General features: G+C 43.2%; 1 protein-coding gene across 3 annotated transcripts; it reads right to left on the minus strand.

Moving 5' to 3' along the window:
• Positions 1-518: 518 nt before the first annotated feature.
• DDB2 (damage specific DNA binding protein 2) lies at positions 519-21,814 on the minus strand (the record flags this gene model as incomplete). 3 transcript variants are annotated; one of them, XM_079708016.1, is made up of 10 exons in its annotated part: positions 519-909; positions 1,211-1,256; positions 1,403-1,567; positions 3,071-3,213; positions 3,541-3,718; positions 3,811-3,910; positions 5,205-5,350; positions 19,807-19,998; positions 20,416-20,549; positions 21,688-21,814. In XM_079708016.1, 10 exons carry the CDS (start codon positions 21,812-21,814, stop codon positions 860-862), a joined length of 1,281 nt encoding a protein of 426 aa, XP_079564142.1. In that variant the 3' UTR covers positions 519-859. The 3 variants fall into 3 exon arrangements, with proteins under 3 accessions (XP_079564142.1, XP_079564143.1, XP_079564144.1); XM_079708017.1 differs by lacking the exon at positions 19,807-19,998; XM_079708018.1 differs by lacking the exons at positions 3,071-3,213; positions 3,541-3,718; positions 3,811-3,910; positions 5,205-5,350.
• Between the last annotated feature and the right edge of the window lie 5,941 nt (positions 21,815-27,755).

The raw sequence follows: 27,755 nt of genomic DNA on the forward strand, positions 1-27,755 counted from the left end.
GGCAAATGGCCCAGAGGACACCGTCTTGCCTCTCAGTGCTCATTTTAGTGGAAACAACTGCAAAACACTGGGGGCACAAACACCGGCCACCAAGGAACCAGATCACCCGAGAGCCAGCCAGCGAAGTTTTCCTTTGTCCAGCTGAAGCCATCATTAACTGGAGTCAGACATAATGCTTCCAGCATCTTTGTCACCCCGCCCCTTGAGCAGGTCGGAAGGATGTTGTATACTTGAGAGGGGCTCGGGGGAGGCGTTGGGGGGTGAGTTGTGGTACAGAATCACGAAACTACTATCCCTCTCATCTAGGCTGGGATCTCCTGGGATCTGCCAGGGATCTCCAGCTAGCAGGCTGTGAGCTGAACAGCTCCTGACTGTGGCCCAGAATAGGGCTGAGACAGCTTCCAGAGAATGAAGGTTTTGGACTCTTAGTGCTGTTTTCTGTGCCTTTTCTTCATTTTGGGGACCTGAGAAGCCCTTTGACCAGGTCAGTGCTGGAAGATCCACTCAGAAGCTCAGTTGGGTATGGTTTTATTGGCCATGTGAATAGTGAACACATCGAAAACCACTACTTGATCCTCTGCCACTGCATGTCAGAGAGGAGAAAAGAAAAGCTTGGCTCCAGGCTAGATATAGCAAGGACCCTTGGGGCAGCTGGGTCGCCAACTCTGGAGTTTCTGGAGCTACGTCCGGAACAGTACATGCCAGTGTCCCAGTCCCAGTGTCGCAGTCCCAGTGCCCCTGCTCCAACCCTAAGGACTCGGATACCTCTGACCCTTTAACACAAAGCCGCCTCTTCTCACAGAACTTGTTCTCATGGGGCTCCAAGCCCTTGCTCGGCCCCCACCTTCATTAATGTCTCTCATTTCCGCTTCCCAGCTTCCTCCTGGCTCCAAATGAGAATGTGATAACCTAGGAGGAGTGAGACCAGTCTGACTCGCACCGTCCGTTATCAGCCTCTGAAAACTTGGGGCTGGCGTGGGGAACCTAGGACTTGGTAAGGAGATACCAGGAAACTGGGCAGCAGCCAGGCATTGCTGTGACCAAGACAAAGCAAGAGGGATGGAGGGCCTAGGCCAAAGAGCCCGCTATCCCCTGGTCATCATCTTTACTGACTATGACCCTGGGGTGAATGGAGCAGCACTAAGCTGAGGTTAACCTGCCCTGAACCTTGGGGAGTAGGGTGGGCTTTACCAGCCTGAGATTCACTCACCCATCACAGAGGCCAGTGTGTCCCCCATGGGATTGAACTCATTGAGCTGCAGAGACAAGGGGATAAGCATGAGGAGGGAATGAAGGTACTGGGAGAAGGACACATAAGGATTAATTTCTGGTCGTTTTTGATCTAATAAGGTAAGGTGAATCCCTGCTTCCTCCCATTATTATTTGAGGGCCCAAGCCTCACCGACATGATACCAGAAGATTCTGGGTCATACAGCTGATACATCATCTTTCCTGAGCTTCCATCAAACATATCTATCGTCCTTAATTCATGGGAGGTGCAACTTTTGAAATTAGGATCTGGGTATCGGCCCACGACAATGAGGTTGTACCGAGGATGCCAGGTTGCCTAGGAGATGGAGAGGCAGGTCACAAGAGTAAGCGCAGAACACTGTCAAGAGGGACATCAAAAGTATCTTTGCCACTAACAACAACTGTTAATACAATTGCCAACAATTTAATAATGGAGATAAGACCTACATGAAACAACAAGAATGGTTTTCAAGTGGGTGTGCATCTACCGTTGTAAATTTAAAATCCCCAGCTGGCCTCCCTGACCCTTAGGACACCTTCAGGCCTTCTCTCTCCTTTGCATTTCCTGAGATCATACCAACTGATAAATGTTTTAACATCAGCCCGACCCAGACGTGAACCAAAGAGGTAAGCTACAGACAAAGCGAAAAGCCTCTGGTAAGCAAAACCAAATAGGACCTAATAAGCTCTGAAGTAGTCCCACTACTCTCCCTCCTCCATCAACATCAATGAGTTGAGTAGAAAATGGCTGGTGACTGAAAAAGGGGAGGACACCTGTGTTCCTCAGATCACCCTGCTCAAAACAAATCTGGCAGCTATTGGAATGACAGCACTTGATGGGATTTTCCCAAGAAAGCTTTTCAAGGAAGTTCTGAAGAAGAAAAGACATGGTTAGCAGGAAGGAAGAAGTGCTACCGGCAGTGGCTTGGAAATAAGTCACAAACAAGTCACACCTGGGATGCTGTTGGTTGGGCTGGCTGGATACCAAGTGGGAGATAAGGAAGGATCAATGGGGAACACCAACTGCTAAAGGACCCTGATGTTACTGAGAGCTTGGATTTGATTTGAGGTACGTGGGGGCCACTCTACTACCAAGTCGTCACTGTTTACCGAGTACTTACTAGGCGCTAAGCATGTTGCCACGTGCTTTAAGTATACGGATTTATCCTCACAACAACCTTGTAAGGCAGATACTATTATTCGTTTTTTATAGACCAGGAAACTGGGATCCAAATTTTGAGTAATTTGCTCAAGGATTCTAACCCCGGGGTTGTCCGCCTGCCTGAACTATGCTATACTGACTAAAGAAGTACAGGCATGAGATCTGGAGGTCTGAAGAGGGGCTGTGGTTCTAGAAAAGAATATGTACTAGCAAAGCAGAAGGACTGGCAGAGTTCAGACTGCTTGGGGCATGAGCAGGAAAGAATCACAGGACTTGAAGACTGTAAGCCTTAGGGACTGAGGCTAGAGAAGCCGCTAATGAGGGCTAAGGTTAGCTTGCAGATCAGCTGCACACACAGGTAACTGAAACTAAGGGCAGAACAGAGGGTTAGGATCTCAGAAAGTGCCCACAGTGAGATCTGGGCTGCGTGGAAAAAACTCAGGGAAATAAGCTTATCAAAGAGACATGAAGAAAACTCAGCAAAATGGGATCACAGAGCTGGGCAAAAGGTGGAGAGAGAGCCAGAGAATAAGAGATTGCTTTGTGTCTGCGCAGGAAGAGGTCTAGCATTGAAGGCTTCTGTATCTGCCCCCTCCTCCCCACCCTGGTAGACCTGATCCATCCCACGATCACAGCTCCCTTCCCTCCATTACTTACCTTGATGGGTGTCAGGTGCTGGAAGTGGCGATGAGGGTGTGGGATCAGGCTTGGGGGGCAGTCCCACTGGGAGGCAGAGTAAACCCGGATCTCACTCTTCTGGTCAGTGGTCAGGAGCTGGGCACCGTCGGGACTGAAATGAGCTGGCAAAGTGAAAAGCCCCTGAGCTCAGGGAACCACGGGCCCCCTGTTGTCCCGGCCCTCACAGGCCTCTTGCAGGGGCACCCTCCCTCCCTCTCCTTTCTAGAGACAGGTGGAAGGGAGGTGACTCTGGGCTGCGAACAAAAACATCCTAGAGGCTCAGCAGCTGATACGAGCAGCTAGAGTCAGAAAGGCTTCAGGTTTCAGCTTGGCCGATGCTATCTGGGGTATAAAGGTTTGGCCTAGTGGCTTCTACACTTTGAGGGAAAACCCCTGAAGCGGTCGGGCCAGCAGGGTCTGCAGGAAGGACGAGGTCTGGTATATCACACCTGCGTTGACGGGATGCCTGTGCAGCAGCGAGTAGAGGAAGCTGGATTTCCCTCTAACCTGGCGCAGGTCCCAGATTTTCACTGTTTGATCTACGGAGGCTGTGGCCAGGAACCAATCACAGCACGGGTTCAGGGCCACGTGGGTCACTTTCTTTTTGTGCATTCTCAGATTCCAAAGCTGCAGAGAAAATCTCGGTTCAGGTGGGGGGCGCAGAACTGAGGCTGGGGGTCAGGGAGGGAAGGGGAGGACCTGGGCTCCAGAGAACGCACCTCCCTGCCGTCCATGTTCAGCAGGATCACGTTCCCCACGTTATCTCCTGTGACCACCACTCGGCTTTTGACGGACACATCCAGGCTGCAAAACCAGAAGCTGGAGGGAGAGACTGTGCTGTAAGATTCTTGGGGACAGAGGCAAGTTCCATTTATTCCCTGTTGCAGCTCACGTATATTAGACAGTCAATAAATATTTGTGGAATGAATGAATAACTTGTCGTGGACTCCCAGTGAGGGGCACTCAGACTTGTCTACCAGCCCCACAGAGGTTATGGGGGTGGTGGGGCTCAGAAACCTGTCCAGTTACTGCTGGGCCCAGGATCCTCAGCTACTCAGAGTCCCTGAAGCAGCCAAAACCAGAGCCATAACGCAGGTCCCCAGGCAGGCTTGCCCCCTTCAGCCCTGGTCCTGAGGAAGACTCAGGTATTGCTTTCTCCCTTCACCCTCCACCCTTCGTCTGGCCAAAGGAGATGTGACACACCAAACAGGGACTGCCCAGCTCTGTTCCTCACAGCTGGCTAGAAAGGAACTTCTGCCCCCTTCTGAGCATTCAGGGGGAAAGGCACACACAACTCAGAAGCTGTATCTTGCTCTTTTGTCCCTCGGACTACATGATATGAAGAGATGGGGTTGGAGGGTGCTTCAGGGATCCTGATACCCAGCCAGGAGAGCTCAGATTCACATTTTTTTCCCTCAAATCCTTGCTACACTGCCTTTTGCATCCCTTGTAAACACCTTTCATGGGGAGGGCTTCTTGTGGAAGAGTAAGTCCATTCTGTCACCTGTCCTATCGCTCTTGTATTTCTTACCCCTGTGGGGCAGCCCAGTGCTAGTTAGACCCCCACCCCCCCAAATACTTAGGGGGCAGAGTCATGTCTCTGGCTAGAAATCAAAGTGACAAGCATTTTGTAATTTCTCCAGCCACTTGCTCTTGGGGAGTCCAAAGTGCTTTATGGACATGATTATATCCATTTAAGCTTCCATCAGGGAACTGGTCAGGTCATTACATCCCAGTGAATGCAAGGAATGGAATCTTAAGTTCTTCATTCGTGCTCCAGGCTTTAAGTGGCTTTGTAGGCAAATGCCATGTTGACTTGTCCAGTGAGAATCAAGGTCTAGTCTAATACAGGAATGACTGACAGAAGAGCTGAAGCTTCCCATGCTGAGAAAAGCTGAAGCTCCAGAACCGCTCCCTGAAGCAGTAACCCACCTGGCCCAGAGTAAGAGCAGCTAAAGAAAAAGTCTGAGAGAGAGGGAAGCATGGAAAGGAGCTAACACCTTTCCTTTCTTCCCTGTGCCAGGTTTGGGTAAAAGAAATGGGACCTGGATGCTCTCGCCAGAACTACACCGAGAGCCTAGAAGCCCTTTCCCCTCTGAGTTAAACTACTCACTTGCAGGTGCCTGAGCTGGCAAAAACTCGGAGGGTGTTGCCTTTAAAGTCTTGCAGCCTAGTTGTTCCCTCCATTGAGGAGGTGAAAAACTGGTTGGTATTGAGAGGGTTAAACTTCAGCCCAGTGATGCTCCCTCCAGCTCCAATCTAACACAAGGAAGAAAAAAGCCAGTGAGTGACAACGGCCCAGGAAGAGGACGAAGCCTGGGTGCACATACTCTGCTCAGACACAAGAGCCAGCCAGACCGCACTTGGGGCCAGGCCAGCTTAGATGCCTAGACAGTAGGATGCTCTCCACAGTACTGTTTCTTAAGGTTTTAGTTTTAATTTTATACTTTTTAATTAACATACAGTAAATTTGTTGTTTTTGGTATACAGTTCTATGAATTTTAACACGTGTAGATGTGAGTAACCACCACCAAAATTAGGGTGCAGGACAGTTGTGTCACTTCCCCAAAAATCCCTTGTGCTCTCCCACTGTAGTCCCATCCTCCCCCCCGACTCCTATCCCCTGGCAACCACTGATCCCTTCTCCATCACTATACAATAGTTTTGCCTTTGACAGACTGTCATATAAATGAATTATACGGTATGCAGCCTTTTGAGACTGGCTTCTTTCATTTCACTCAGTGTAATGCCCCTGAGTTTCATCCAACTTGCTGTCTGTATCTATAGTTCATCCCATTTTATTGCTGAGTATTCCATTGTGCGGATATACCATAATCTGTTTAGCATATAAGTGCTCTTTTCAGAAGAGCTTCAGCTTGGAACAGTGGCTGGGTTAGGAGGGCTGATGTCAGATCTGAGCTCCTTCCTGTTTTTTCCAGACATCTCAGAAATGATGATGAAAATAATCATGATAACATCAGTAGCATAACCTTATTAAGTGCTTATTATATATCAAGCACTGTTTTAAGAACTTTACATCCTCAAGGCTCCTCCTCCACTTCTCGCGTATGCTGTTGCTGTCCCAGCCTTAGTTCTACAAGGCCTCTTACACAGCATCCACTTAACTCAATCAGCATACTAACGGGCACTTTCCATTCCCTCTCTGAAACATTCTCACTGATGCCCATGGTTCACCAAACCCTTGCTGCTGTAAGATAATCTGCTCCCACTAGCTGAGTTCTGTGCTTACGAAGGGTTAGTTGTGTTTGTTCTTAAACCTATATATGCCAGTTGTAGTTTGTATTGTCATCATGTGACTTAATTTACATGATGTGATTTATTAAACATTTAAACTTTAAACACTTAAAACATTTCATCAAACATGTAATTTGGGCTTCCCTGGTGGCACAGTGGTTGAGAGTCCGCCTGCCGATGTAGGGGATACGGGTTCGTGCCCCGGTCTGGGAAGATCCCACATGCCACGGAGCGGCTGGGCCCGTGAGCCATGGCCGCTGAGCCTGCGCGTCCAGAGCCTGTGCTCCGCAACGGGAGAGGCCACAACAGCGAGAGGCCCGCGTACCGCAAAAAAAAAAAAAATGTAATTTAATTAAACTGATGAAATATGTGCAAAAAGAAAAGACTATTGTTATTTCTATGAAATCCATATGAACGCTTTGGAAAAACTAGATAAAAATGATTTGCTAAAAATAATAGTTGTTGAATTAAGCATGGGTGAGATACTTATAAACAATTAGGGTGGGAAACTAATAAAAATTTAAAAAGAATCTGCAATCAGATTGCTCCACAACTAATTTTAAATTATGTCTCCACTTTTGGGGAATGGAAACTAGACCCTATAAAAAAGGCATCATGGATATGGGTTATGTAAGACCAGGTGAACCCTAATCAGTCAACACTTACTCCAAGAAAAGGACTGGCCCTATGTCAAAGCGTTAGTAATAAACACACGTAAACAGTTTAAGGTAAAACGCATGAGTGTTCTAGCAAGAGTGGGCTAAATGGTTATGACCAATTCTTGCACTGAGAAGGACTAACCAAACCTGGACAAAATATGAAAAAGAGATATGTTTGAGACCTCCAATTCCAGGGATGGTGGGTTAGCTGGTGTCAGGCCAACCTTCTGTCAAGAAAAACTAGAAAAGACAGATAAAATACATGTTTTCAAAGGCAAGTTTCTGAAGTCAACGAAGAGCTATCAAGGCATCAAGGACTTGAAGTCCAGCCTCCTAGAGAGAAGAGAAGCAGAGAGGTACGCCTGACATTGCGATGCTGCTTTTCCTCTTGAGGCGTTATGCAGATAAGAACGTGGTGGCTGAGAAGCTGAGCAGAGGTTCTGTCAGTCTCAAGAGGGGCAGAAACTGGAGTTCAGACCTGTCAAGGAGGAGAGGTCTTGGAAAAAGCCCAGCTTTTAGTTAGGATCCCCAAAACCCTAAAAATAAGAGCAAACTGGAAACAGACCATCCCTCACAAAGACTGAAGTCCAGATTCAAATCATGTCAATCACTGATCAGATTAAGATGATCTGATTCCACCTGACCTGCCTGCCAGAGGAAAAAAATTCTTTCTGGAGGAAAATAACAGCACTCAAAACTTCAAATTATATCTCTACAAGTTTTTATATGCAATATTTTGCATCAAATCTAAAATTATCCAGAATATCAAATAACCAATAACTAAGAGAAAAAGCAATAGTTGAAAGACACTCAAAGGAGATCCAGGTATTGGTGCTATTAGACACAGGCTTTAAAATAATTGTAATTAGTATACATTTAAAAAATAGACCTAATTTAAAAATGGACAAAGGGAGTTCCCTCGCGGCCCAGTGGTTAGGACTTGGCACTTTCACTCCTGTGGCCCAGGGTTCAATCCCTGGTTGGGGAACTAAGATCTGGCAAGCTGCACAGTGCAGCCAAAAAACAAAAAAAACAAAAAAAAAAAGGACAGGATTTCAACAGACATTTCTCCAAAGAAGATATACAAATAGTCAGTGGCACATGAAAAGATGCTCAACATCATTAGTCATTAGGGAAATGCAAATCAAAACCACAATGAAATACTATTTCACACCCACTAGGCTGGCTATAATTAAAAAGACAATTACAAGTGTTGTAAGACAGCCTATGGAATGGGAGAAAATACTGCAAACTATATATCTGATCAGGGGTTAATATTAACAGTATATAAGGAACTCGGACAACTCAGTAGCAAGAAAACAATCTGATTAAAAATGGGCAAAGGATTTGAATACACATTTTTCCAAAGAATACATACAAATGGCCAACAGGTATATGAAAAGGTGCTCAACATCACTAATCATCAGGGAAATGCAAAACTACAATGAGATATCACCTCACACCTGTTAGAATGACTATTATCAAAAAGACAAGCGAGGGCTTCCCTGGTGGCGCAGTGGTTGAGAGTCCGCCTGCCGATGCAGGGGACACAGGTTCGTGCCCCGGTCCGGGAGGATCCCACATGCTGCAAAGTGGCTGGGCCCATGAGCCATGGCTGCTGAGCCTGCGCGTCCGGAGCCTGTGCTCCGCAACGGGAGAGGCCACAACAGTGAGAGGCCCGCGTACCGCAAAAAAAAAAAAAAAAAAAAAAAAAATAGACAAGCGATAACAAGTGCTGGCCAAGATGTGGAGAAAAGGGAACTGTTGAATACTGCTGATGGGAATGTAAATTGGTAGAGGCATTATGGAAAATACTATGGAGGTTCCTCAAAAAATTTAAAATAGAACTACCATATGATCCAGTAATTCCATTTCTGGGTACATATCAAAAGGAAATGAAATCAGTTTCTCAAAGAGTTCTGTCCTCCTGTGTTCATTGCAGCATTATACAGAAACAACTTAAGTGTCTGCTAATGAATGAATGGATAAAGAAAATGTGGTATGTGTGTGTGTATAAATGGAATATTATTCAGCCTTAAAAAGAAGGAAATCCTGCCATCTGCAACAACATGGATGAACATGGAGGACGTCAGACACAGAAAAACAAATACTGAATGATCTCACTTACATGTGCAATCTAAAAAAGTCAAACTCACAAAGGCAGAGAGTAGAATAGTGGTTGCCAGGGGCTGGGGTGGGGGGAGGGGAATGGGGAGATGTTTGTCAAAGGGTACAAAGTTTCAGTTATTCTTGAGATCTAATGTACAGCATGGTGACTATAGTTAATATACTGTACTGCATACTTGAAATTTTCTGAGTAGATAAGTGTTCTCAGCACGCATGCGTGCGCGCACACACACAAAAAACTATGTAAGGTGATGGATGTTAATTAGCTTGATGGTGTAACCATTTCACAGTACATACATGTATTAAAACATCACGTGGTACACCTTAAATATGTACAATTTTTGTCAGTTAAGTGTTGGTGAGGATGTGGAGGAATTGAAGCCCTCCTACATTGCTGGTGGGAAAGTGAAATGGAGCAGTTGCTTTGGAAAACAGGCAATTCCTCAAAAAATTAAACATAAAGTTACCGTATGACCCAGGAGATATATACACCCAAGAGATATATACTCAACAGAAATGAATATGTTGATGTACAAACTTGTATGCAGATATTCATAGGAGCATCTTCATGAGAGTTAAAAAAGCTAAAAATCAATGACGCAAATATCCATCTCAAGAAGCTGTAACACAAACAAGCTAAAACCAAAGAAAGTAAAAGAAAAAAAAAAAGAACAGAAGTTAATGAAATAAAACAAATACACTGTGGAAAGAATCAACAAAGCCAAAAGTTGGTTCCATGAAAAGACTAATATAATTAAATGGATAAATCCCTGGTGAGAATGACCAAACAAACAAGAAGGCACAAATAACCAATGTAATGAATGGAAAAGATTATCAATATAAATCTTAGACATTTTAAAAGATAATAAGAGGACATCATAAACAATCTTTTGGCAATAAGTTTGAAAACTTAGAGTTAATAGTCAAATTCCTAGAAAAGTACAAACTTGCCAAACTGAAAGAAGATGAAAAAGAAAAATCTGAATGCTCTGGTATCTATTAAAGAAATTGAGTCACAACTAAAAACTTTCTTGCAAAGTAAGGTCCAGATCCTAATGGCTTCAGTGGTGAATGTACTAAATATTTAGGGAAGAAACAATCTTTTTTTTTTTAAACTTTATTTTCAAACTATCTCAAACTCATAGAAGAGTTGCAAGAATAGCACAAAGAACTGTTTTTCTGGAACCATTTGATAATAAATTGCCAACATGATGTCCCATCACACTCAAATACTTTATTGTGTACTTCCTACAAGAATATTCTCTGACACAGCCACGGTAAAACCATAAAACCACCAAAACTTAGTGGTATCTAAAGTAGTTCAAGCTCACAGAAGCAGAAAGTAGAACTGTGGTTGCCAAAGGCTGGAGGGAAGGGGAAATGGTGAATTGTTATTCAGTGGGCACAGTTTCAGTTTCACAAGATGAAAAAGTTCTAGAACTCTGTTGCAAAACAATGTGAATATAGTGTTAGTACACTTAAAAATGGTTCAGATGATACATTTTATGTTATGTGCTTTTCCCACAGTTTTTAAAAGAAGCAGTATCGCTTGCTAGAAATATAACTGTAAAGGTAAAAGAGTGAAAAAAATATTTAAATGAAAAAATCGACTATAACTAATAAACCAAAACAAACAAAAAACAATCAGTGTAGTTTACCACATTAATAGAATAGAGGAAGAAAATCACTGCTGACCTCAAGAGACAAAAAAGTATTTGATGAAATTCAATTATCATTCACGATAAGAGCTTCTGGCAAACTACGAATAAAAGAGGAACTTACTTCATCTGATAAAAGGTATTTAAAAACAAGTTTTAAAAACAAACAAGCTCTTAGGTATATACACAAAAGAACTGAAAACAGTTCTAACAAAAACTTGTACATGAACATTCATGGCAGCTGAATCATAACAGCAAAAGGCAGAAACAATCCAAATGTCCATCAACAGATGAATGGTGAAACAAAATTTGGTGTATTCATACAATTGAATATTATTCAACTACAAAAAGGAATAAAGGGCTGATACATGCTATAACATGGATGAACCCTGAAAACATTATGCTAAGTGAAAGGAGTCAGACCCCAAAGGACAAATATTTATTGTATGATTTCATTTATATGCAGTACCTAGAATAATCAAATTCAGAGACAGAAAACAGATTAGTAGGGCTGAGGGGAGGGGTAATAAAGAGTCATTGTTTAATGGGTACAGAGTTTTATTTGGGGATGAAAAAGTTCTGGAGATGGATAGTGGTGATGGTTGCATAACCATGTAAATGTACTTAGTACCACTGAGTTGTATGCTTTAAAATGGTTAAAATGGTAATTTTCATGTTATGTATATCTTATCACAATAAAAAGTAGCAGAAACCTTATTTAATGACAAAAAATAAAAGCCTTCTATAATCAAGAATAAGACAAGGATGTCTGTTATAGCCAACATTCAACAAAGTAGTAGAGGTCTTAGCCAATGGAATAAGGCAAAAAAAGAAGTGAAAAAATGGTAAAGTAAGAAATCAAACTCTCATTTATTTGTAGATGACAAGACTGTGTAGGAAAAAAATTTAAATACTCAGAGAAACTACTAAAATTAGTTAAGTATGAATTTCTACTTCCAGCTATGATGGAGTGTCAGAAACCAGATATATCCTCCTGCCTTACACAACTAAAAAAAAATGAAAAAATACATGAAATGAGTTTTCAGACACTGGGCAACAGGCAGCACAAGACAAGAGGGAAAGAAATGAGGTAGCCCTGCAATTGTCCCAGCTTACTGCTTGGAAAGAGTATCCAGGCTGCAGCACAGGGAGGGAAGACCCAAACAGCCTAATAGTCTCATTAAGCTGAGGTGACAATTTGGGAAAGCCAACAGGGCAAGAATTTGTGGGGGAAAATGCTGGAGGGGGAGATATACAGAGAGAGCGTTCTGGAGATTTTCAGAGGGGTCCCCTCAGGCCTTGGAGTAAATATTATTGGGTAAATGTGTATAAAGAAACTACATAAGGCTGAGGTAAAACCACCAGAAATGAATAGAAGGAGAAATCCTCAGAACAGTCTGTATTCTCACCATCCAGAATGAAAAAATTCTTAATATACAGAACATTGAGTAGAGTCCTCAGAAGGGCTGCCTCAGGGTGAGGTCAACTCACATCTGAACTATAGGCTGCCTTAGACCCATGCTAACTGGAGTAGGTTGAATAATGGTCCCCAAGATGTCCATGCCCTGATCCCTGGAACCTGTGAATATTACTTTAGATGACAAAGGGACCATTTTTAAAGCAGCCAAAAGAAAAAAAGAAAAACCACATGAAGAGGAACATAAGAATGAGAGCAGACTTTGCATCAGAAATTATCTTTAAAGTACTAAAAGAATAAAAAAAGTCCCATGAACCTAGAATTCTATACCCACCAAAAATACCTTCAAAAAAAAAAAAAGGAGGGGGGGGCAACATAAAGACTTTCTCAGACAAACAAAAGGAAAAAATGCATCACCAACCAACCTACATTACAGGAAACGTTAAAGGAATCTCTTCAAGCAGAAAGAAAATGGAAAATGTTACCAAAAGGAATTCTGGATCATACAAAGGAATGAAATGCCCTGGAGATGGCAAATATGTGGGTAAATATTAAAGTTTTTTTCTCATTTAAAAAATATCTTGGGACTTCCCTGGGTCCAGTGGTAAAGCATCCACCTTCCAATGCAGGGGACACGGGTTCAATCCCTGGTTGGGGAACTAAGATCTCACATGCCACGGGGCAACTAAGCCCGTGTGCTGCAACTACAGAGCTCGTGCACCTCAACGAGAGAGCCCGCCTGCTGAAAACTAAAGAGCCCACATGCTCTGGAGCCCACATGCCCTGGAGCCTGAGCGCCTCAACTAGAGAGAAGCCAACGTGCCACAACAGAGCCCGCACCGCAATATCTCGTGTGCCTCAACGAAGATCCCGCATGTCCCAATTAAGTCCTGACGCAGCCAAAAAAATAAAATAATAATAATAAAGAAAGTAAATATTTTAAAAAATTAAAAAGATATCTTTAGGGACTTCCCTGGTGGTCCAGTGGCTAACACTCCATGCTCCCAATGCAGGTGGCCTGGGTTAGATATCTGGTCAGGGAACTAGGTCACATGCTGCAAATAAGAGTTCGCATGCCGCAACTAAGAGTTCGTATACCGCAACTAAAGATCCCACATACCGCAACAAAGATCCCATGTGCCACAACTAAAACCCAGTACAGCCAAATAAATAAATAAATATTTTAAAAAATAAAAATAAATAAAAAGTATCTTTAAAAGATACCTGCCCTACAATCCAGCTATTCCACAACTAGGTGTTTACTTGAGAAAAATGAAAACATATATCCACACAAAGACTTGTACATGAATGTTCATAGAAGCTTTATTTGCAACAGTCAAAAACTGGAAAAAGTCCAAATGCCTTTCAACAGGTGAATGGATAAATAAACTGTGGTATATCGATACACTGGAAAACTACTCAGAAAGAAAAAAAATACTACTGATACATGCAAAAATGTAGATGAATCTCAAATATTTATACTGCATGAAAGAAGCCAAAAAAAAGAGTATATATTGTATAGTGCCATTTATATAAAAGTCTTGAAAATGATCAATAGGGATAGAAAGTGGATCAATGATTTTCAGGTGTCAGGACAGAGGGAAGAAAGGGATGGATTACCAAGGTGTGTGAGGAAACTTTGGGGGTGATGGATATGTTCATTATTTTAATTGTGGTGATGGTTTCATGGTTGTATACATATGTCAAAACTCATCAAATCGTACAATTTAAACACGTGCAGTTTATCATATATTAGCTATATCTCAATAAAGATTTAACAGAAAACAAAAACAAAAGATAATTGTGTAAAGCAAAAAAAAATGTAGGGTTTATAACATACATAGAAGTAAAATGTAGGACAATGACAGAAGGGAGAAAACAGAAGTAAATATATAGTTGTAAGAGTCTTACAGTACATGTGAAGTGGTATAACATTATTTGAAGGTTCTCTCTTACATTAAAGATGTACATTGTGGGGAATTCCCTGGTGGTCCACTGGTTAGGACTCCTCACTTTCACTGCCAAGGGCCCAGGTTCAATCCCTAGTCAGGGAACTAAGATCCCACAAGCTGTGTGGTCAAAAAAAAGAAATGTACATTATAAACCCAAGAACAACTACTAAAAGAGAGAAAAGAGAAAGGAAAAGAAGTGTAACTAATAATCCAATAGTGGAGATAAAATGGAATCATAAAAAGTACTCAACCAAAAACAAGACAAGAAAAAAAGAAAAATGGAGCAAAGCAATGGGACAAATAGAAATACAAGATAACAGACTTAAACCCAATCATATTTATAATCATATTAAATGTAAATGGTCAAATGGTCCAATTAAAAGGTAGAGATTGTCAGATTGGATTTTTTTTTTTTTTTTTTGGCTGTGCCACCATGTGGCTTGTGGGATCTTAGTTCCCCAACCACAGACTGAACCGGGCCCTCAGCAGTGAAAGCACCAAATCTTAACCACTGGACCACCGGGGAATTTCCCACAGGTTAACTTTATTTTAAATGAAATTTTTAAGAAAATTACTGAGATATTGACATATAACACTGTATTAGTTTTAGGAGTCCTAACCACTGGACTGCCAGGGAATTCCCAGATTGGATTTTTTTTTACATGCTATCTACAGGAAACTCATTTATATACAAATACACAAATATATTAAGAATAAAAGTATGAAAAAAGATATACAATGTAAATACTAATGATAAAAAAGCTGCAGTGGCTACATTAATATCAAACAAAGATTTCAGAACAAGAAATATTACCAGGGGTAAAGGGGGACATCTCACAATGACAAAGTTGTCAATTCATCAAAATGACATAATTTTAAACGTGTAAGCACCTAATAACATAGTTTCCAAATGTTGAAGCAAACACTAAAGGAAAATAGACAGAACCACAATTTTATAGTTGAAGATTCCAATATTCCTCTCTCAATAATTGATGAGACATAAAATCAATAAGGATACAGAACATTAAAAAAAAGATACAAAACATTTAAACAACTCTCAACCAACTTAACCTGACATTTAGAGAATAATTCACCCCAAAACAGGGACTTCCCTGGCAGTCCAGTGATTAAGACTCCATCCTTCCACTGCAGGCGGCATGGGTTCTATCCGTGGTCGGAGAACTAAGATCCCACATGCTGCGCAGTGCAACCATAGGAAAAAAAAAAAAAATTCACCCAAAAACAGCAGAATACACATTTTTTTTCAAATGCATATGGAAAACTCACTAAGATAGTCCATATGCTCAGCCAAAATACAAATAAAAAATGTAAAATGACTGAAATCATGTAAAATGTCTTTTGTTCGTAACAGAATTGAACTAGAAATCAATAACGGAGATATCTCAACAATGCCCAAACATTTGGAAATTAAACAAAATACTTCAGAATAACCCATAGGTCAAAGAAGAAATCATAAAGAATTTGGAAAATAATTTGAACTGAATGGAAACAAAAACACAACAAAATCTGTGAGATGCAGTTAAAGAAAGAGAGGGAAATGTATAGCAGTAAATGGTTATATTAGAAAAGAAAGGTCTCAAATAAACAATTCAAGTTTCTATTTTAAGAAACCAGAAAAAGAAAAGCAAATTATACCCAAAGTGAGCATAGGAAAGAAAATAATACAACAAAAATCAACAAAAAAGAAAAGGGAAAAACAACAGAGAAAAAAATCAATGAAACTAAAAGCTGGTTCTTTGAAAATATCAACAAAATTGATAATCCTCTAACAAGACTGATCAGGGAAAAAAAAAGAGAAGACACAAATTACCAATATCAAGAAATATGAAAAAAAAAAAGAAATATGAGGGAAGACATTACTACAGATCCTATGGATATTAAAAGGATAATAAGGGAATACTATAATCAACTTTACACCACTAAATTAAAAAATTTAGATAAAGTGGACAAATTACTTGAAAGAAACTACCAAGCTCCTTCAAGAAGAAATAGATAGGGCTTCCCTGGTGGCACAGTGGTTGAGAATCTGCCTGCTAATGCAGGGGACACGGGTTCGGGCCCTGGTTTGGGAGGATCCCACATGCCGCGGAGCAACTAGGCCCGTGAGCCACAACTACTGAGCCTGCGTGTCTGGAGCCTGTGCTCCGCAACAAGAGAAGCCGCCATAGTGAGAGGCCCGCGCACCGCGATGAAGAGTGGCCCCCGCTTGCCACAACTAGAGAAAGCCCTCACACAGAAACGAAGATGCAACACAGCAAAAATAAATTAATTAAAAAAAAAAGAAATAGATAACCTAAATTGCCCTGTATCTATTAAGAAATTGAATATATAGTTAGAAACCCTCCAACAAAGAAAACTCCAGGCCCAGATGGCTTCACTAGTGAATCCTATGAAAAATTTAAGAAAGGAATAGTACCAATTCTATACAACTTATTCCAGAAAATTCAAGTGGAGGGAATACTTCCCAACTCTTTACATGAGGTCTACATTACCCTGATACCAAAACCAAAGGCATTACCAAAAAAACGAAATATGATATATATTTTTAAATTTTATTTATTTATTTTTGGCCATGCCCAGTAGCATGTGGGAATCTTAGTTCCCCAACCAGGGATCGAACCCGCGCCTCCTGCAGTGGAAGCATGGAGTCTTAACCACTGGACCGCCAGGGAAGTCCAGGAAATAAGATATTTTTAAGTGGTCGTCATCTGGTACAAGATGACTAAACTAGGATATGATCTAATAAGTAAAATACAACAGATTCTAGGATAGAATATTTACAAAAAAATATAAGTAGAAGAACGGATGTGTATAACAGTATATACACGCAGATAAAGATGCCCCAAATGGGGATTTCAGGTAATAGTTACTTTATTCTTTATACTTTTTTCTGTGTTGCCTGAATTTCTTACAATGAGCACAGGTCATTTTTACAATGAGAATAAAATAATCTTCACTTTGAAAATGTAATACATGTCTCCTCGCCAAGGGCCTGAAAGATTAAGATCAGAGCCAAGGTCAGATGACTAAAGAAATGACAAAATGAAGCACTGCTGCTCCCTCAGTCACTGCTCTCAAATCAACTTTCTGCTGTCAGCTCCTGGGAGTAAAAACAGACAGTTCTCCAGACCACACACCCTTCTCCTGCTACAACCTAGCTCCCTACTAGTCACAGAGTTCAAATACCCAGACCAATCTCCGCAACAGTGTGTAAGGAAACTTCACTTAAATGCACATCATAATAAAGGGTGATATAAACCAAAAGCAGCTTCAGCCTGACACAAGTTCAAAGCAGTTATCATTCCCCTTTTAGTCAGGAAACTCTTCCCCTAGGACACTCTTAGGCTGTTTCTTAAATTTCTCTATTCCCATGTCCTGGATGCCTAGGGAAAAAACCAATCTCCTCCTGCCTGAGCTCTGGGTTCTGACTTCAACTTAAAGCTACCCCTCCTGGGGGTCACCTGTCTTACCAGCTGGGTAGACAGACCACCAAGTAATCCCCTGGCTGCCTTTCTTTGGGTTTCAGGCACTTATTTTCTTGAACACTGATCTCATACCTTGAATCCTAATCTTCAAGCCTGCCTAACCTGGCCTTTTCTGATGAGCTGCTCTCCAAACCCTCCACTTAAAAGAACTCATGCTGGGTTTACCTTTGGCCTCTAAACCTGAGGTAGAAAAACAATGAGCTAATGCAGAATCCAGTTCACAAATGTGTTTTGTTTAGCTACAGAGCATGTTCAATTTCATTTAGTTCCCAACATTAAAAACCAGGATATTTTAAATTGAAACCCTTGAGTACTGTTGGCGGGAATGTAAAATGGTACAGCCTCTATGGAAAACAGTATGGTGCTTCCTCAAAAAATGAAAAACAGAGTCACAATGTGATCCAGCAATTCCACTATGGGTACATAACCAAAAGAACTGAAAGCTGGGGCTCGAAGAGATATCTGTACAACCGTGTTCACAGCAGCATTATTCACAAAAGCCAAAAGGTGGAAACAACCCAAATGTCCATCAACAGATGAATGGATAAACAAAATGTGGTACATACATACAGCTGAATATTATTCAGCCTTAAAAGGGAAGAAAATTCTGACACATGCTGCAACATGGATAAAACTTGAGGACATTGTGCTAAGTGAAATAAGCCTGTCACAAAAGGACAAATACTGTCTGATTCCACTTGTATGAGATACTTAGCAAAAATCATAGAGACAGAAAGCAGAATGTGGTTGCCAGGGTCTGGAGGGAAGGAGGAACGGGGAATTAGTGTTTAATGGCTACAGAGTTTCAGTTTTGCAAGATGAAAAAGTTCTGGAGACTGGTTACACAGGAATGTAAATGTACTTAAAGCCACTGAGCTGTACACTTAAAAATGGTTAAGATGGTAAATTTTATATGTGTTTCATTACAATTTTTAAAAATCAGAACATTTCAGTCTTCATTTGAAAAAATCAGATCTGATACCTCAGGACCTAGATTCTCACCTGTCAACCATCTCCAATTTACCACTAACCACCATCCTACATCATTCTTTTATCTGTCTGGCTTCTTTAGGCATGTGAATTTGTGGCTCCTGCTCTAAACCCAGAGCATCACCTTTCACAGTATAGCCCTCCAATGTCAGTCCCCAGCTGGGCAAGCCAAGGGTCTTGTCTTTGGTGGAGGGGCCAATACCCTCACCCCTCAGCGACTGATGACAAACACTAGCACAATTAAGACCATCCCTAAAAAGCTCTATGCCAAACCTTGCCCCAAACACACTCTCCCTTTCCTCCTTTTCTCTCCATTTATCTAAATATTGTTCTTCCTCACTCCTCACTCATCCATGAAACCTCTATTGACTCTAGTTCACAAGAGGTTCTTCCTTCTCTCATGTTCTGTAGCATTCAGCATCTGTACTGCTGTATTGTTAGTTATCTTGTAGGCAGACATCCCACCTATCCAGTTATACTCCAAGCCCCTCATTCATTCAACAAATACAAAGCAGCTATCTAGGCCAAACATTGTTTTAGGTACTGGGGATACAGTGGTAAATCAGAAAAACAAGGTCCCGGCCATCATGGAGCTTACCTTCCAGTGGGTACAAAGACATACAAACAAGTAAAACATTTCAGCTATTGATAAACATTGTGGGGGAAAAGTGAAGCAGGATAATGAGATAGGGAGTCATTAGTGATTAGGCAGAGCAGTCAGTAATAGCCTTTTTGAAGAAATATATTGAGCCGAGACCTGAATGATAAGAGGGAGCCAGCCATGAGAAAACCATGGGAAAGAGCACTCCAGTCAAAGGGAACAGCAAGTGCAAAGACTCAGTTTCAGGAATAGAAATAGCGAGTATGGCTAAAGCATAGGAAATGAGGAAAGACAGTAGTACAAGATGAGGTCAAGGAGGTAAGAAAGGGTTTAGATTCTAGGTGATTTACGAGGGTGATCAATTATTTCATACTTTCTAATATTTTAAGGGCAGGCGTTCAATAAAGAGTTGAGTATCATCACCATTGACTCGTTTGAAAATACCCACAGTTATTTTTGATCTCAAGTTATCTCCTTGTTACTGGATGACTTTTCATCCCTTCAACAAACACTTCTTCAGCACTATCGTCTGGCACAGGGAACTGCTCACCCCTTTAATGAAGGTGGGTTTGTCCTTCATGCCAAAGTTCCAGAGCAAGATATCTCCCCCTTTGGAACCCACAGCCAGGGTGCTGGGGTGAGTTGGGTGCCACGCCAGGGATGTGGCCCTCCTGTCAAAAGGGGCAGCCTTTTGGAATATCCGGTAAGAAGCCAGAGAGTTCAAAAAGGACTGCTGGAGACCCTGATACAGAGAGAAAAAAATTAAGTTGAATTGAAACATAAGGGTAAATGGCCAATCTCTGACTCCCACATAGATAAGTGGGGTCAGGCCCTCCCACTGAAGGAAAAATAACTGCCTGACTCTGTGCATAAAAATAGTTGCAATATACATGATCTAATCATAGAAAGCAAGGAGGCAGGGTGCATTCCTGCTGGGACCCCCTACAGCATAGGACTTCTGCATGGCTGAGTGCCCAGTAGGCACTTCTACATGGCTGAGTGCCCAGTAGTCACCAAAGTGGGGGTGATCTGACCACTCTGACAACCCACTGAACCAACCCAGCATCTAATTTTGGACCATCCAGCAGTAAAAAAAAAAAAAAAAAAAAAAAAAGGCACCATGCAAACCCTTGAGCTCTTCAGCCAGGAAACGCCTCACCTGCTGTAGTGATGGCCAGGCAGCTGTGCCCAGCTTATGCTGGTGGAGGGCCCTGACGATGCTGCATGGTGGCGGGACCCGCAGGCTAGCCAACCCCGCCCAAAGGCAGCCTGAGTCAAATCTTCTGCTAGGACCTGCCAAGCAGAACAGATACATATTTTCCGCTCCAATCTCACTCAAAGATTTTTCTGCTGAAACATCCCAAAAAGAACGCCTTGTTGCTTCTTTCGGCATAGACAATCTCTCTTATCGCCTCCTAAGGTTTTTCTACGTTCTGCCCAGTCTCACCCAGCACAACAAATAAAGTGAGTAGGGATTCAGCCCCTTCCAAAAAACATTCCCCAAAATAGTACTTCTGAAGTGAAACTATGATCTTGCAGGGTTCCTGAGCCAAAGAAACACATGAGAACTGCAGAACTCTTCCCAGTTTGGGATGGAAAGCTAGTGATCGGGTTGGGTGACAATTTAAAAGTTATATATAAAGCACAATAAAAATATTTTAGGACAGCATAGAAGTGACTTTTTGGGAAAAGCAGTTTCTTTAAATCCTATATTAAAATAATGTAGAGGTGACCAGTGGTTGGCCCTAAGTCCGATCTCTTCTCCTTAAAACCAGCAGGATCGATAGGGTCTGGTGTGGCGCTAAATTCGCTAGGCTACTTTTGGGAAGGTAGATCCACCTAGAATAGGAATAAAGCAACTCTGGATTACCAACATGTATTTGAGGACCTGATCTCTATGAATCCCACCTCGTGACAACCAATTCTTTCTTCTCATGAACAAAAAAACACTTCATCAACAACCCCCTGTCTTTTGAGTTCCCTACATTCCTTATAGCCCCAAGTTCAAGCCCCAATAAACCCCTAAGAATGAGTTTTCGAAGGAAGGAAGGAGGGAAATGGAGGGTTCCCACAGTTAAACCAAGGACATACAGCTAGCAATCGTGACTAGAGAAATTAAGTACACACACCACTAGGCAAGGTAGGATTATCTTAAGCAGTCCTCAGTGTGTAAAAATTCTGGTACAAACAAGGAATTTGAAAAGTCCGTTGTGTCTGTTGTAATGGAGCTCATCTGCCTCTTCCTGTCACCTGAGGGAGGTTAAGCCCAATCTCTAAGGTGTCAAAGGACCTGCAGACAAAATGCACAGCCTGAGGCGTTCATAATTTGGGACAGCCTCAGGGACCCAGGGGCACCCACCCCCCCACTCCAGCTTCCTGTGTGAGAACCCCAAATGGCGGAATTAATTAAAGCAGCAGGCGCAGGCAGTACCGGGGCCCTTCAAACAGAGCTTCTTGGCCTCGGGCTCCAGCTCCCAGGGGCTTCTGTTCCTCTTGCTCTTGGGGCGCACAACCACCTCAGGGGTCTTCTGGGTTTCTGGGCGTTTCCTGGGAGCCATGGCGTCCTCCGTGCGAAGGGGTACTATGCCTTATGCCGAGATGACCGAGGAAAGATTGAAAAGCTTCTGGGGAAAAACAAGGCGGGGACCAGAGAACCCGCTGAGCCACAGGTAGGCCAACTAAGCCAACTTCCCGCCAAACAGGCTCACCGGGAAGGCGGGGGCGCGCGCGGAGAGATGGGAAGTGTGTGAGGGGAGTACCTCATCCGCTCCCCAGAGAAAAGCGATACCGCCTACGTGTTGGCCCTGAGCTAGTCCAAGTCAGCTGACCTGCCAGAAATAAACATGGCCGTCGGTGCTCGGCCTCGCAACTTGAAGCCTCTTCAGACGCGGCGCTGCCAGGCCTCTGGGCCCCGCCCCCCTCCCCAGACCGGACGCTAATCAAGGCTTCGGCTCCGCCTTCTCCACCTTCTAATTGGTGACCACGCCCTCTCGGGTTGTGTGATTGGCTGATCCGTACAGTTGGCGTGAGTAGGCTTTGTAGAAAGCAAGCCGCATCCCGGCGGTGGAAACCGAGCTGATTCTGCCTGCTGGCTTTGCGGTTGATGTTGTTGCTTATACTTCTCCAGCTTTACCGAATCCCAGCGTCTCTGTGGAGAGTGGTTGAAACTCGCAGCTTTTAATTAAAGTTTCCCCAAACCTGCTTAGTGTCCTCCTAAGGAGCAACCCGGGGCAGTGATGATGGGCCGGAGAGCGTGCGGCTAACTGCCCAGGCTGAGGTCTTGTGCCAAAGGCCATTGCAGTGAGCTTCATAGGCCTCCCACCCGGCCCGACAGGAGACAGTTCTGATGCACCCCGCTTTCTGCGTCGAGCCAGGCAGGAGATGGGGTTGGTCGGGAACTGCTGGTCCTTTCCTTCCACCGTCTAAGTCAGGTGCCAGGTGCTTTGGGAGAGTGGCAGGAGACAAAATGCATTAACGGTAGATCCTGCATTCAAGGAGCTTTCAGACAGGTAGGGACAGAAGAGAGTGCCAAAAAAATAATAATAATAATAACTCTTGGAAAGAACTGATTGCTCCAAAAGAAAAATTGGAAAAAGCTTTCCTGATGGGAAGATCAGCTCAGGGTGTTAGAAATGGCAGCCAGCAGGGGAAAGAGCAAGCTAATGGCTTCTCCCCTGCAGGCCTGTAGCTGTGTTTTCAGAGCTGTGATACAGAAGCAAGCTGCCCTCTCCCCCTTACTCAGGCCAGCCATTCGTTTCACCTCAGCGGGCACTCATTTCTGGAGGATACTGAAGTATGAGAAACGGCCCTGCCACTATATAAGGTTTACAATCTACTAAGAAGAAAAATACATGTGAGGGCTTCCCTGGTGGTGCAGTGGTTAAGAATCTGACTGCCAATGCAAGGGACACGGGTTCGAGCCCTAGCCCGAGAGGATCCCGCATGCCGCGGAGCAACTAAGCCTGTGCGCCACAACTACTGAGCCTGCGCTCAAGAGCCTGCAAGCCACAACTACTGAGCCCACGTGCCACAACTACTGAAGCCTGTGCGCCTAGAGTCCGTGCTCCACAACAAGAGAAGCCACCGCAATGAGAAGCCCGCGCACTGCAACAAAGAGGAGCCCCCACTCACCGCAGCTAGAGAAAGCCCAGGCACAGCAAGGACGACCCAACACAGCCAAAGATAAAAACAAATAAATAAATTTATAAAAAAAGATACATGTGAAACAAGTCAAACAATTCAAGCTAGAACACAGTTGAGTACTAAATTGTGGTATGCCAACCAAGACTTTTAGATGCATTCAGAAAAGATAATCTAATGGAGAAAGTAGTATTTAGGAAAGCCTCATGGGGAAGATGGGGTTTTGTGGAGTTTGCTGGGGGATGGAGAATAGCATCCTAAGAGGAGAAACAGATTGATGAAAGTTAGGAATGGGTGTGGGTTATAAGAAAGAGAAAAGCAGCTCCTGGCATCTGGATGCTGGCCTGGTATTATTAGCTAGGCCTTAGTGTTCTGTAGAAATAATTTTTCAAAACATCAGCATAGACAAGGCCATTCTGTGACCATGAGAGATCAACACAAAAACATAATCACTGCCTGCTAATGCAGGGGACACGGGTTCGAGCCCTGGTCTGGGAGGATCCCGCATGCCGCGGAGCAACTAGGCCCGTGAGCCACAACTACTGAGCCTGCGCATCTGGAGCCTGTGCTCCGCAACAAGAGAGGCCACGATAGTGAGAGGCCCGTGCACTGCGATGAAGAGTGGCCCCCACTTGCCACACCTAGAGAAAGCCCTCGCACAGAAACGAAGACCCAACACAGCAAAAATAAATTAATTAATTAATAAACTTCTACCCCCAACATCTTAAAAAAAAAAAAAAAACATAATCACTGATGTTTGAACACAGGCAAAAGTATGAACATTGTCCAAACCACAGAAATGACCAAACATCCCCCTGTTATTTTGGCTAATATGAATGACTGCAGATTCTTTGTTAATCACAGCTTTAGCTTTGCTTCATTCTTAACTGATACCCAATCACAGAATCACCCCTGTTTCCTGACAGCCTCCAATACAGAGCAAAATCCCACTTCTCTGATCCGTTATACAAACCATCCAACACAAGCCAATCCTATTTTGTTTTTTGGGTTGTTTTGTTTTGTTTTGTTTTTCTGGCTGCAACGCACAGCATGTGGGATCCTAGTTCCCTGACCAGGGAATTCGGGCCCTTGGCAGTGAGACCACGGAGTCCCAACCACTGGAATGCCAGGGAATTCCCTCCTATTTCTTTCTAATACTTTCTTCCAGAGATGTCCCACCCTTTCCTATGGTATGCATCCTCTGTTGCAATGAGCAATAGACCCAGAGTTCAACTACAGGAGTGTCCCTGATAGTATTTGGCTTGGGGGCGTTTATAAGTAGGACAGGAGGCAGCTTGAAGAGGAGAAAATTAATCACCTTAAGGAGTTGGGCAAAGTAAGAGAGGACAGATAAAGGGGGAGGTTGAATGGCAAGCAGAAGAATTCATTCTATTGACATTTATCAAAAACCTACACTGTTCCTGGCATTATTCCAGTCAAAAAGAATGCTGACTTTGCTGTACAGTAGAAATTAACACAACATTGTAAATCAACCATACTTCAATAAAATTAAAAAAAAAAGAATGCTGATATGAAAAATGTTCTTTTCCCCCATGGAGTGTGCCTTTTAATAGACAAATAAACGTACAGCTACAGTATTGTGTGACAAGCTGGGTGAGAGAGGAAGCGTTGGATTCATGTGGGGTGGGGGGGTACAGAAAAAGGACGCTTGAACTCAGCTTGGAGTGGGGTAAAGAAGGGGCAGTGTTGGGACTTCCCTGGCGGTCCAGTGGTTAAGACTCCTCACTCCCAATGTAGGGGACGCGGGTTCGATCCCTGGTCAGGGAACTAAGATTCCACATGCCACACGGGCGTGGCCAAAAAATTAAAAAAAAAAAAAAACAGTCAAGGAAATGTTCCCAGAGAAGGTGACACTTAAGCTGAATCTTGAGAGAAGACTGAGGGAGGGGAGAGTGGGAGAACATTCCAGGCAGAAGGAGTAGAAAATGGAAAGGCAGAAGGGTTATAGCCGTTCATGAGCAAAGGAAATGTCCTGCTTAATGCCAGATTTTCCCATGATCCCTTTTTAGGACTGAGGAGTCTTCCATGGTGGATTAAAAAAAAAACCAACAAACCACGTGTGAGCAGTGAAAACCTGCCTTGCACATACCAGTACATACCAGTAAAGCGCTTTGCCTCAGGTTGTGTGTTGGGCCATTCTTACCCTGAGTTTTGCTGTTTCACTGCAAAGCAGCTGCTGAGGGACTTGATGTCATCCATTCCCATCTGATGAACCTTCGGGTGAAGGATGGATAAAAGTATTTAATACATTTTTTTTGACGCAGCTAATCTGATAATAAGGTGAATGGTGCAGTATTGCTCTGGTTTCATGCCACGGAGAGGCTGTGCCATGAAACCACGTTTATAGTTGTTTCGGTTCTAACTGTGACATTACTTTTGACATAAGGCAGCACAAGGCAATTCATTCAAAAGTTGCTGGTGATAACAAATCAAGGTCTCGTGTTTGCACTGGAAGCTGGGCAGACCATGAGCATGACCCTAAATAATGCCAGTTTCTTTGATCTGCAAAACAATATGTGGCTTAGGTGTTTTCTGGAATGAATACTATGGCACGGTGGAAAGAGCATTGTACTTAGACTGTGTATGTGATCTTGGAGTCATCATTTCATTTCTCTATGCCTTAGTTTCCTCATCATAAAATAAAGGGGAGAGAAGATGTGGTCTCTCAGATCCTTTCCAGTTTTAAAATCTGTGATCCTGTGACTTGCTGTTTAAGCAGCAGAAACCAGTGACTGCTTTCAACTCTGGCCTCCCTGTGGGAAGTTTCCATCTAGTAGGAATTATTTTCCTATTGCAGGCTGATACATGACTCTGATTCTGATCAAGCTGTCAATGGATCCAAACACTCCGCTGAGTCTGCAATCCATAATCCACACGGATGGTGTGTGCAGGCTTTCCACACACAGTTACTGCATGAAGTGGTTTGCAAATGACAGCCTCAAGGATTCTGCAGCATTTGCAGGGAACTGAAGTTTAAATTCCTCCTAAAGGATTGGAAACAGACTGAATACAGCATCCAGAGTCCTTGTTGCTTGGCATCTCCAATACATATTTAACTGCCCCAATATGAATAGATTTGTAATAAAGCAAAATGAAAGCATGCTTCCCACCCTCTGGGAACAGCATCAGTTTTCAAAAATATAATTTTGGGTAGCTTTGGAAGTGTCAAACAGCTGTGTAAATACCCCAAAACCCCACCTTCTGTCTCTGCTGTGTGGGATGAGGCACCATCCACACACTAAATCAACATCCTGTCATGAAATACCACTGGTGCAGGATGCCAGGAAACTTCTCTAGGAAGCCAGAGTTACAGGGCAGTTGCCAGAGTGCTGAAATAATATACGAAAGTGCTTTGCAAACTGTAAAGTGTTCTACAAATAGAAGTTGTTATATAATCTCCTGGCAGCATGTTATTTACTGATAAGGTTTGATAAAGGTGGTGAAGAAGCTGTTCTCAAGAGTTCTCACCAGTCACTAAGCCATCATGGGAAGAGTGGGGACCAGAGAATCAGAAACCAGGGGTCTGAGTTCTGGCAATGCCTTCTGCTCACTCTTTTCATGCCATAGGTCTCAAGGACTGCAAAAATCCCAAGTGGCAGAAATAAAAATGATTCTCTCTGTGGTACAGCCGAGCCAGTTCTCTGTGAGCAGATGAGTCACAGGCTGGTGGGACCGGGAGAGCTACATTTACATCGCTGTACATTCCGCTCTTCCCACTCGCCTCTCCACTGCCCTGCTTTGGCTCCTGTCTCTAGGAGCCAATGTCCTGTTATTAGGTCATTGTAACTTCAGCAGCATGTGACAAGAAGCTCGCCCAAGGAACCTCGGCTACCATTCTCCTTGTGGAGGAAGGTGGTGAGCTGCCCAGGTAGCTGTGGTTCTTGTAGGTGAAGCCGATAGCCTCGGGAAGGGGGTGTTTCTTGGTCTTCACACACAATCTCCCCAACACTCCACACTCTGATTGGGCATCATTGCTGGCACATTTACTGTAATTCCCTTTTGTGCTCAAATATCCCTGTGTCTAAAGGCCCCAGAATCTGAGCATTTTGTCATAATTACAGGCAGTCTGGAAGAGCAAGCCACATTTGTGTTGGCAGCAGTTAGGCTGCTGATCCATTCCACAAAGAGGCACATTTGTGAAACTGGATGAAGAAAGACTGAAAGGCAGCCTGTTTTTTAAGCTCAAGAAGCATTTTACTAGGGGGACCAGCAGCTCTGGCCTCTTCTAGCCAGCAGCTCTGGCCTCTTCTAGCCTCTTGTGGTGGGTTGAATGATGGCCCCTGAAAAGATATATCCATATCCTAATCTCCAGAACCTGTGAATGATACCTTATTTAGA

Source organism: Hyperoodon ampullatus (genome assembly GCF_949752795.1).
Source record: "Hyperoodon ampullatus genome assembly, chromosome: 7".
NCBI classification, from domain to species: domain Eukaryota; kingdom Metazoa; phylum Chordata; class Mammalia; order Artiodactyla; family Ziphiidae; genus Hyperoodon; species Hyperoodon ampullatus.